At 55.1% G+C, this 11137-nt stretch overlaps 1 protein-coding gene across 1 annotated transcript; it reads right to left on the bottom strand.

Moving 5' to 3' along the window:
- Positions 1-3524: 3524 nt before the first annotated feature.
- On the bottom strand, positions 3525-10967 carry GID8 (GID complex subunit 8 homolog). Its single transcript, XM_024750404.1, has 5 exons — positions 10534-10967; positions 8423-8552; positions 7304-7500; positions 6807-7004; positions 3525-6046 (listed from the first exon to the last, which is right to left on the bottom strand). The coding sequence occupies exons 2-5, from the start codon at positions 8538-8540 to the stop codon at positions 5873-5875; spliced, it is 687 nt and encodes a 228-aa protein (XP_024606172.1). The 5' UTR covers positions 8541-8552; positions 10534-10967; the 3' UTR covers positions 3525-5872.
- Between the last annotated feature and the right edge of the window lie 170 nt (positions 10968-11137).

Genomic DNA, 11137 nt, shown 5'->3' on the forward strand with positions numbered 1-11137 from the left:
GAGGACAGCCAGTGCCGGGCCCCACGCTGAGTCCTGTGGATCCTCAGTCTCAGGGCTCCACCTGACCTCAGAAGGCTTCACACCCACGTGCCGCGCACAGCCAGCGCTGGGACGGTTGGGACACATCGGAAGCAGGTGGATTTCTGGGCGATTCTGCTTCCACCAGCTGCCCCCTCTTCACCCTGCAACGCCCCCTCCACCCGCTACCCCCTCAATCCATCCTCCACACGGCAGCCTGGCGAACGTGGCCACATCCCACCCTGCTCCATGTGCGCCGAACAAACTGCTGTCCTTCCATCCAGACGACGCTCAACGGGGCAGAAGGATGGTGCTGGAGAGAGGTGCGTGCCCCCAGAGAGCCCGCGACTCGGAAAAGTGTTCAGCTCAGCTACGATAGTACCCCACCCTCCTCCTGGCAGCTCACTCTCACCCACTGCCCGGGGCTCTTTGATGATGATTTTACATACAGACCTAGAGCCACATTGTGGGGGGCATTTGTCATTTGCCAAAAGTCCCTCTCCTTCTGGAGCTGATGTTCCAGGGCGTGTAGACGAAACACAGAAAGGAGACCAAGTGGGGCAGGGAAGGGTGGCTTCTGCCGTGGGACGGGCTGAGAGATGCTCCCAGAAAGACACACGAGTCAAGTCTGAGAGCAGGGAAGGAGGAGGCCGTGCGGGCGGGGCGGGCGGAGGCCCAGGGCCAGCTCCAGGACCGCAGGGAGCCCAGCCGGGCTGAAGAGGGGGAGACAGGAGGTGGGGACAAAGTGCTGGTGAGGTCCTTATTTGAACCTCACAAACACTGCTGTTCAACACTTCTGTTTTACGCTCAGGATACGACAGAACACCCGGAGATTAAGGACTCACCAGTCCTACGAGTCTGTGGCCAAGCAGGGGCCAGTGCCCCGTCCCCTCACCCCGGCCAAGGTGGTCAACGGCCTTCCAGGCTTCCGGCTGACCGCCCACCACCTCCCTTCCCGCCCCTCCAGCCCCGGCGTGGCATCCTCCGTGACGGCTGGGCTGGCTTCACTTGCAGAAGGCAGATGGTACAATTAGTGTGACTGTAAGACATCACGACCCGTGGGAGAGAAAACCTCATGTGACAGGGCCCGCGGCTGAGTCTGCGGAGAGCAGGAGCCACGACCGGAGGAGGAGACGCCCCTCCGTCCTCTCCGGTGACTAAGCTTACGTGCAGCCCAAACACGCAGAGCGCCTTGGGGTCCCAGCGGCCAGGCGCATCCCACCTCCAGCTCCAGAGGCGCGCTGGGGTCTCAGCCTCGTGCCGCAGTGAGCCTGCTGCTCCACGGGCATCTGACGTGGAGAGAACGCAGCCGCTCAGAAAGCTTCACGTGGGCAAAATCTGCTCACCTCCAGTCGCTGCTCCACTCGGTCAGAGCTGGGGGTCAACAAGCCCGGTAGACTTCCTTCTGTGCCACGGTCGGATGTGACCGTGAACCTGGCCTTCCAGCTGGGAGACTTCCAAACCGCAGACAACCCAAGCCCCGTGTTCCTATTTGACTCCACCCCCCCAATCCCCACAACGGGAAACACCTCCACGCTGTCAGCGCAGGGTTATCGTGATCAGTGACCCCAGACCACCCCTCCCCTCCTCCCCCCTCCCACCGCTGGGGCTGGGCCAGTCTGCTCACCACGGAGCCGCGGCCGGCATCCTGCAAAGACAAAGCCACTCAGGACGCTCCACCCGCCCCGGCGACTCATGCCAAAGGCCTACTCGAACCCCGTGCCCGACATCTACGTAAGTAAACCACCACCAGGAAGGGAGAGCCTTGACGACATCTCAGTGTTGAGGCACAGCCTCCGGGGTGGGCAGGCCCCGTGCCAGGACCAGCCCCTACCGAGCACCCTGTGGGAGGTGAGCACAAAGCCAAGGGCTCGGGGGCATCAGCAAGGGCCACCCGGCCGCCCCTGTGAGGTGGGAGAGGTCCCTGCCGTGGATCAGCGATGGGGGAGGCCCCTCCTTTCCTGTCCCCATCACCACCAGCACCGGCACCCCTGCGCGTTGCCCGGCACGGGGCTGCACTCTGCACCCCGCCCATCGCCCTCCAGCTGCGTCCAGGGTCCCGCACTGGCCTTCCACAGAGGGTGCTCGGGAACCCGCCCCACTGGACGCCACCACGGGCACCACGGCGGCAGCCCCGGGCTTGTTGGAGCAGCCCTTCTTCTTTGAAGGTTTGGAAATTTCATATGTCACCAAAAAATTACTTAGAATGTTCCGATTCAGCTGAAAGTCATACGGTGGGCATGGAGCCCGACTAGCTCCATCTCCTTCACAAAACTGAAACGAGGTGCCAGTGCAGAAGAGCAGACGGCAGGCTTCAGGGTGGGGATGCAGCCACAGCAAAGCACGGACGCGCGGGAACCAAAGTTCCGCCACCCTTCCAGGTCTACGTGCAAACGTGTTAGTGTGGCACGGAACTCTCTGTTCTTATTAGAATGTTGTCGGCGGGGGGTGCGGTGGGGAAGAGCGTTCAGACGAACACGCTGAGAAAAATGTGAACTTTTACTATGAAATTCAGAACAGGCAGCAAAGGCAACCTATTCTGCGTTTTTCAGATGTTGTGAGCGCTGCATGCATGCGCCCCAGGAGTCGCCTGGAACGACAGAATCAGAGGGGCACCAAGTGCTAGGGCGGGTGACTGTTTTACACAGGCTCCCACGCGACTGCTGCCAACAGTACAACTGACTGTAAACCCGAAAGAGCAGTACGTATTTCTGAAATGGAAACATACCCATCGTCAGGAACAACACGCTTGGTGTCCAGGGGCTGGGGACGGGCAGCCCAGCCTGCAGTCACCACACCTGATGCCTTTAATCTGGTCTTTTGTTCAGACTCAGACTTGGCAATAGTCACCCGGAAAGGAGTCCTGCCCCGTTATCCAGAGGACGGCAGTGTCTTTTTTTTTTTTTGCGGTACGCGGGCCTCCCACTGCCGTGGCCTCTCCCGTTGCGGAGCACAGGCTCCAGACATGCAGGCTCAGGGCCAATGGCCCACGGGCCCAGCCGCTCTGCGGCATGTGGGATCCTCCCGGACCGGGGCACGAACCCGTGTCCCCTGCGTCGGCAGGCGGACTCTCAACCACTGCGCCACCAGGGAAGTCCCGGCAGTGTCTTTTAACACAGAATGTGTACGATTCTCTCCGAAACTCCTGGTTCTGCCACGGTCCCCTAAACTAACAGCAGAGAGAAGTGGGAAAGTACAGACATCACACTGCGTTAGAAAAGCTGCCCCTCCACACGTTTTCTCTGCATGTCTGTCTTCAGAGGGCTTCCCGGCTGGACGGCAGAGCCAGCCCTGCGACCCCCAGGCTCGCTCCTGGCATCTCAGTCCACGCCAGGACCAGTCCCAACCAACAGCTGCCTTTTCTAGAAACTGGAAAACTTAATTCAAAGGGCAAAATACGTTAGCTCTCATTTGCTTTGCGATAATCCCTGTGCTTCGGAAGAATCCCGACTAGGGGTCATTTCTCATGTGACTTCACAACACCAGGAACACAGAGTACCAGAATATTCTCACATTTTATTTATTTCAAGGCACTTTCCACCAGAAAGTGTAAAAAGAAGAAAGAAACTACCCTGGTAGAACGTTACATTTTGACAAACACAACAGTGAGATCCAAATGAGACGAAGCAGAAAAGTCAGCACACTTGATGCTCGTTATCTTGAAATGGCTTAAGGTAGTCTGCTTGCTGAAAAAAGAGAAGACTGCAAAAAAGAGGAAACAGAGACGTCTGCAAAGCCACCCCCTTGAAGATTTCCAGCCCATGGGGAAGGAACTAAACCCCTTCAACAAACGTAAAGAGCTGAAGAGTAACATCTGAATTCTCCGAGTCTGGCCAGCACCCAGCTCACATGGGTTTTAGCACTGGCTGATCAAGTCACTCACTGGCTGAACTGGTGAATAAAATGGCAACACCTCTCATAAGCATTTAACATTTCATGCACGTGGCAAACCCCATTCACGTCCTGACAGTTTATGGATGATTCTTGCCCATTACTGCACATCTCAAACCCTCTCCTTTGAAAAATATTTCAGATTAATTATGCACAGACAATCTTACATACACTAATAGTAAAGGATGCTTTGAAAAAATGTAGTTTATGTCTACTGCCCTAATATTTTTCTTCCAGCTTCTGCTGTATTAAGTCTTAATTACCTGAAGATTAAAACCCCCTTTCTCCCTAACTTATTTTTATCCTCAAATCTCAGAGGAAATGATCGTACGGAAAGGTCACACCTGAGGCTGACGACCGAGAGAGGTGAAACTCATCACTTCTGGGGGTAAGGAAAGGACACCCCCCCAACCCTCACAAGATCCAAAGGGCAGCATGAAGGGCCAGTCTAGGGCCTGAGTGGTCTATTTGCCTTTGCACCTGTGACTGAATTACACAACCACCTGGGGAAGGAAAATCCTGCCTGAAGCTGTACCCACTGAAGACCAGTGACCCCGCAGACTCAAGTGCAGGTCGAAAGTGAGTGGTAAGTGGAGGGAAGAGCTGGTGCCACAGATGCTTCAGGACAAACACTCAGGGGGTCGGAGGCAGAGCCCCGACCTCCCCGAGGACCTGCTTCACTATGCATCCAGGCCCACAGGCTCCCCAGATTCGGCTGCTAATGGCATTTCTCTCCATCGAGCCCGGGTGCCAGCACAGCCCACCCTGCACAAGGGCTCAGACGAGGGAGAACTGAGTCTCAGCCACGTGGGCGCTCCCACCAGAGGGATGCACAGGAACCACCAGCCCCAAGAGCTCCGCGTGCTGGGGCCCCCTCTACCTCCACCTCCACCACCTCGCCCAGAGGCCGGCAGCTCTGCAACAACTCACAAAACCCCTTCCAGCACCGGCGCCCCAGGCCACCTGCCACAAACCCCAACGCCCGAGCCTGCATTTGGGTATCACCGACCGCACTGGGTGCCGGGCGGGGGACAGACGTGAGGGCACAGAAGCAGGACACGCACAGAACTGGCCGACAGCGTGAGAGGTGCTGAAGCACGGCACACGCCGCAGCGCAGTCACCCGTCTCTCCAGCTCCAGCTACTAGACGGTGTCACTGCCGTCACATGGGGAAGCCAGCCCCAGAAGCAACAGGTGTGCTGGAGATGATTAAAACTTTTGAGAGACCATTTTGGTCATTCTTGAAATTAAAGAGAAACCTTTATTTTTAACATAACTGCCCAGGAGAGATGGTTCATTGATCCACTAGGAAAGAGTCTCTCACCACGTACAGCACCAAAATATATATTTAAAAATTTAAAAAACACACAGCCCGCCCCTCATATACACACGCACGCACGCACTTATCTCCCCCAAAGCCACACAACCCAGATCAAAAGGGAAAAAAAATCAAACTCAGGACCCGCACACGAAAGAAGTCTTTGAATTGGGATTTACAAATTTATATAGTCTTTCCTATGAAAAAACAAAAACAAACCAAAAACCAAGCGGGGAAGGAAATACTTCTACACGAAGGCCAGCCGAGATGTGGGAAGATGAGGATGGGCTGTCTGCCTAGACACAAACAGAAAGCAAGACGGCCATCAGTGCTGCCCCGGTGCTCCGGGCGGCGGCCGCGGGGTGGACCAGTGTCCCTAAGATGCGGCGCCTTGGGAGCCGAGACGCCCAGAGCATGGAGGTCAGGCCATGCTGCGGTCCTCACCAGCCTTCCGGAGGAGACGGTGTCTTTCACCGCGCGTTCTCCAGCACTTGAAAGGGCTACTTTTCCCTTTTGAAAAGATTCTGGGTCAAAAAAAAAAAAAAGTAAAAGGGGGGAGGAAAGAGTTCTCTGCTGCCGTAACAATCTTCAGTCCCAGACGGTGCTCTGCCGGCCCGGCGGTGAAATGGGGCCCCTGCCCAGACTCTATTTGGGCTCCTCGATCACGCCTTTGCTGAGGTCTGTCATTTTGGGATATTTGACTTTCTTCTGGTCCAGCTCATTCTGAGCCCAAAGGAGTAGTTTCAGTAACTTTGCCAGCTTGGGTGTTGACTCACGGTTTTCATAATCCAGGACAGCTTGGTTCACTTCACTCCACACCTAGAAAATAAAGGCAGCCAATAAAAACCACCACACACGCAGAGCACCCGCAAAAAGGGTCCGTCATAAGATGCATTTCGTGCGCCTTGGAAACCAGTTTTATGCGAGAAGCTGGTTACTTATTTAACAAACACGAAGCCTGTGACTGTCAGGCACTCCAGAGGACGTAAAGCACACTACTTGTCCAGAGGAGCTCACGGTGTGGTCAGCAGATACCACATCCGGCCTGGACGGCGCTGACATGCCAGGAGCTGGGCACGAGGGGCCTGGCAGAGAGGGCAGACCGGGGTGGGGGTGGGACCGGTTCCAGCCTAACGAGCCCCAGGACGACACCTGAGGTGGACCCCAAGGACACCCTCGTTCCAGGGGAGCGGAGGGTGGCGGGGAAGCCACCATGCCGGCGGGGACACAGAGGCTGCGACAGGGGGCGCAAAAGTGTCTGAAGCAAGTGTGGGCTTTTAATCAAAAGGTACTTGAAACCCCTCTTCCTACGAGTCTCCAGCTATACAGGAAGGCGGCTCAGATAAACAAGAAAAATGGGCAGAGAGGCCTGACTGCTCTGTAACAGCTGCAACGCCCTGGGCTCCTAGCGTGACACAACGGAAGCGTCAGCTAGGGAACAGCCGAGGCCCTCCCAGCAGTGCCCCGGCCAGAAACGCCGTCCCGTTCGACACCACCCACCCACCACCCCGTGTCTTCGGAAATCCTGCGGACCTCTGTGGAGGACGCGGACGGAAGCCCCGACCCGCCCGGCGCCCACCTTCTGCCTCTGCATCATGTTAAGCAGGTCTCCGAAGGGCGAGTCCTCGGGGTTGTCGAAGGCCAGCAGGGCCAGCGTGCGCTCCATCTCGGTCAGGCACTCCCGGCTCTCCTCGCCCTGCTCGGCCAGCTGGGTCTGCGCGAACTCCAGCGCCGCCTCCGTCTCCCGCTGGCGGATCAGCTCGATCAGGTGCTGTTGCTGGTCGGGGGCCAGGCGGACGGGTGAGCGCCAGGCGCCCGGCCACTCGGCCAGGGACGCCCCCGCGGCCGCGCCTGCTTCTCACGGAAAGGGCCTCTCAGAGGACAGAGTTGTCTAGCAACTCCGAGTTATTACATTTTTAAAGCGAGAAACAGCTTCTGAGATACACAGAAGAGCAGCTAACTCTAACCCCTTCCCCACATCAATTAAAGCAACGTTCTATTAAGGCGAATTAGTCTCGTTACTTCTGAATCCCACAAAGAACCTTAATTTGTCAAGCGTCCGTAAACCAGACTCACTTGTAGGTGGAAGTAAAGATAGCGGTTTGTGTCCAGAAGCTCCGGGTGGAGGCTGTTGACCAGCGCGATGGCCTCGGGAATCTGGCCTTCTAGTATCATCTCCCGGATTTTGATTCGCTCGTCGAGCGTTTCTAGATCAACACTGGGTTCGATCCCAGATTCCATCCGAAACTTCTCTGCTGCTTCCTTAAAGCCCTCTGGAAATGAAAACCATCCTCACTGCTCGGAAGGTCAGCAAGACATCAATGCAAAGCCCTTTTGTCTCCAGAAAGCCCATCCGCCTTGAATAAAAAACCTCTGATATAACTGCACTTTCTTGGGGATTTGGGTTTAATACCAGTTACGTCCCACAAATGCAGACGTAGTACTTCATTTCCTTCCCCCCACACCCCAAATGCTCTAACCTCCCAGCCAGGTGAGGATGGGTGCTGAGGCCCCACGTGCCGGTGTGGCCCCTGGTGGAGGGCTGCGGTCCAGGCCCAGTGCAGAGAAGCTGCCGACCTGCTCCAGGGGAAGCAAGGCCCTCTCAGCCTGCAAGGCCCTGGCTACTCCCACTCTTAGTGAGTTTACAATTCTCTTCAACATCAGAGACTGATGGGAGGGGTGGTGGCCACTGGGAACTCACAGGAAGGAGACTGACTTTCTGGAAACATGTGGGTTTTCTCACCACGTACAGAGTTACCCTTTTGCTTCCCAGTGTCAAGGAGGACTGAGTGCTAGCCGCAGAGCATGTGCGTTTCCTTCCATATGCCCTTCCCCCTTTCTTGAGTTGGACACACCCTCTAGAAACAGTCCAGTATCATTTACCAGACTGGCCAGAAGAGATTAATTACTTGGGTTTTAAACGTACTTCAGCACTTTCTTAATTATGCTGATCAATTGCAAAAATGTCAAAGGCCAAGAAACAGGTTTTTTCCTTAGGTCTCAGAGACCCGGAATCATGATCTCATCTCCGGAAGAGGATATCTCTTTAAATCCGTGACTACAAGTTTATCAAAAGAACACTGCATTTTCATGACGCCTGAACACAAATGAACCACAAGACTTCAGTATGTCCTGCCTGTGTGCACAGAAAGGGTAAGGATGTCCAAGGGGCAGCACCCTCGTCACGCCCCTTACCTGTGACCAAGTAGTTCATGATGAGACGGTTCATGTCTGCTCGCTGGACGTGTAAGTTATTGAGCTTTTCCATCCACTCATCCTTTGTGATTTCATCGGGTTTTTCTGTATAACTCATTCTGATTTATTTCTACAGGGAAAAAAGGTAATATTTTAAGAATCAATGAAGAATTCTATGACAATTGCGATCATTTCAGACATAAACACGGCAACAGAGCAGGAAGTAAAAGGGGGAGAGTGGGAAGATACTTAAAATGTGGAAAACAGCACATGCAAAGGGCCTGAGACTCAAACACAGATTCAGGGACCAAAGAGAAGGTTGGGGTGTTTGGAAGGTAGGATGAACGAGAGGAAGAGCCAAGGGTCTTAGGACCAGGAGGTCAAGGGTCGGCTGGGGTCCGATTAAGGCCCTACAGGACAAGGGGGATCTAGAGGGACTCCCCTCTAAGCACGAAGGGCAGCCACGAGAGGTACAGGCTGAAGAATCACGTGCTGCGATGTGTGTTCTCCAGAGAAGCCCACATCACACACCCTTCAGACTGAGAAAAGTGAAGCGGTCTGACAACACCAAGTGTTCACAGAGACGTGGAGTTCTCCTGAACCCCCTTTACCCACAGCAAAAACACTTGGCATCGCTTTGCAAGGCTGCGCACATGTGCCCCTCACAGCCGGCTCTTCTACTCCTGGAGACTGAGACCCAGACACAGACGAGCCTGTCCACAGAGACACTGCTCAGGACGGCGACAATATGGAAGCCATCCACCCGGATGTTCAGCCAACAGCAGCCCAGACAAATGGACTATGGTTCACAGGACCACAACCTCGGGGCAGATCGGTTTCAGACTTCAGAACGGTTCAGCTGTACAAAGACTATGTGCACATCTGACCACGTATCATACACCATCCCCTCTGTGGTGTGGGGCAGCACCCCACAATCAGATATGATTTCTTCAGTGAAACGTATGAGGCCTCATACCAAGTGGAACAGAAGCTACTAAACAGCCTTTGCCAGGTGAGGTTTTGCCATCTAACAGATTAAAAAGAAAACCAAAAACTTTTGGTTTTCAGAGTTATGTGGATTTTAGAACTACTGAGAAGGGACTGTGACTGCATCCACGAAACAGGATTTACTAAAGCAGGTAAAATAAATGAATGTGACCACATGGGGGACTTAGAAACCAGCTGGACGAAGAGAGCAAGTCACAGCGGAGACCCCAGTGCGGCGGTTTGTAAAGAACAAAAGCAAGACAAGCTGTACAATGCTTGCTTAGCAGTAAATACACTCATACATTCGTAGCAAAACCGTTTTGCCACTGTTTTAAGTAAGGGCACGAAACACGAAACTCAGGAGATGGTTACCAAGGAAAGGGGGCCCTGGGAGCACCAGCTGGGCTCTCGCGATGGGTGGTGAGCCCACCACTGTCCACGTCAGTTTTATCCTTTGTAACTGACATGCTGTGGATATTACTTTATACATAGCAAAGCACATGCCAAACCAATTAAAAAAATATTAAAAGACAGCTCTGGTTGCCCAGTGGACATGGGATGACCGTGGGGTGGTGAGAGCTGAGCAGGAATACCAGTGAGGAGCCACCCAAACAAGAGAGGACGGCAGCAGAAGAGCCACAGAGCACAGCCCATCGAGACTCTGTAGACAGAGCCAGTGGGCCTTGCTGCTGGACCCAGCGTGGAAGGATAAAAGAACGGAAGACTCAGGGACCATGGTGGGGGTTCAAGCTTGAGACCTTGCAGGATGGAGCCACAAATGAGGAGAGGAACAGGTCTGAGGAGCCGGGCAAGTTTGGGCTATCAGACCCACAGCTGGAGAAGTCAAGCAGGCACCTGGATTACAGGTCCTGAGCTCAGCGCTGGAGACAATTAGGGAAACATCCGCCACAAAATGACTGAAAGCCAAGAGTTCGCCAAAGATCGCCCAGGGAGAGAGTGTAGGTGGGGAAGCAAAGGGGTACAAGACAAAGTTCTCGGTCCGTGGGGGGATGCCATGCCCAACTCTGATCCGCAGAAGAACACTTGTCCTAAGACAATCAAGAGGTGCTGTCCCTCACCCAAGGACCCATCTCTCTAAGCTACGGGCCAGCGGTGTAACTCACTCAGATCAAATTCTCAGTCCTGGACGACAGCGACGTTTGAAAAAGTAACAACTTTGGAGAACTGTCCCATTCTGTTTTGTGCAGGAAGAACTCAGCAGTTAAACATCCCACAGACATAATTTAACATCCCATTGCGGACAGCGAGGAACACTTGCTCGCAAGAGCAACGTCCGGCCTCTGCAGCTCAGCCTCTGCTCGGACGCGGTTCCGGGTGGAAACGGTTCCCGTCGCAGAGACACCTGTGCGACGTGTCGAGAACTATCACCTCCTAGTAGGCGCCGCCTCGGAATGTGCAGACCTCCCTCGAAACGCGCTTCATCAACAACAAACACCGAGTCTCGGCCCTCGGGCTCCGTCGCCTTAGGAGAAGGGGACATTTGGACCTGCAAACCCCAAGGGCGCCGCCCCCCCGGACAACGCGGCCCGATGACACCTGCTCGGACCCACAACCCCGGAAGGGCCCCCGGCGCGGTCGGCCAGTCGGCGCACCCCCGCGGCCTGGCCCGCCCCCTTCCCGGGCCGGCTCGACCCCTCCCTGGCCCCGGCCCCTGCCTGGCCCTCCGCCTCCCCGCCCCGCTTCGCCGCGCTCCCGCGGGGACGCTCC

This window comes from Neophocaena asiaeorientalis, unplaced genomic scaffold (genome assembly GCF_003031525.2).
Source record: "Neophocaena asiaeorientalis asiaeorientalis breed wild unplaced genomic scaffold, Neophocaena_asiaeorientalis_V1.1 scaffold606, whole genome shotgun sequence".
Lineage (NCBI taxonomy): Eukaryota > Metazoa > Chordata > Mammalia > Artiodactyla > Phocoenidae > Neophocaena > Neophocaena asiaeorientalis.

Excerpts from the sequence above, each read along its gene's own strand:
- GID8 (XM_024750404.1), bottom strand. The coding sequence starts at position 8,540 with ATGAGTTATACAGAAAAACCCGATGAAATCACAAAGGATGAGTGGATG. Across the intron at positions 7,005-7,303 it reads ATCTTTACTTCCACCTACAA|CAACAGCACCTGATCGAGCT; the intron begins GTGAGTCTGGTT and ends GCCCCCGACCAG. Across the intron at positions 6,047-6,806 it reads ACATGATGCAGAGGCAGAAG|GTGTGGAGTGAAGTGAACCA; the intron begins GTGGGCGCCGGG and ends TTTATTTTCTAG.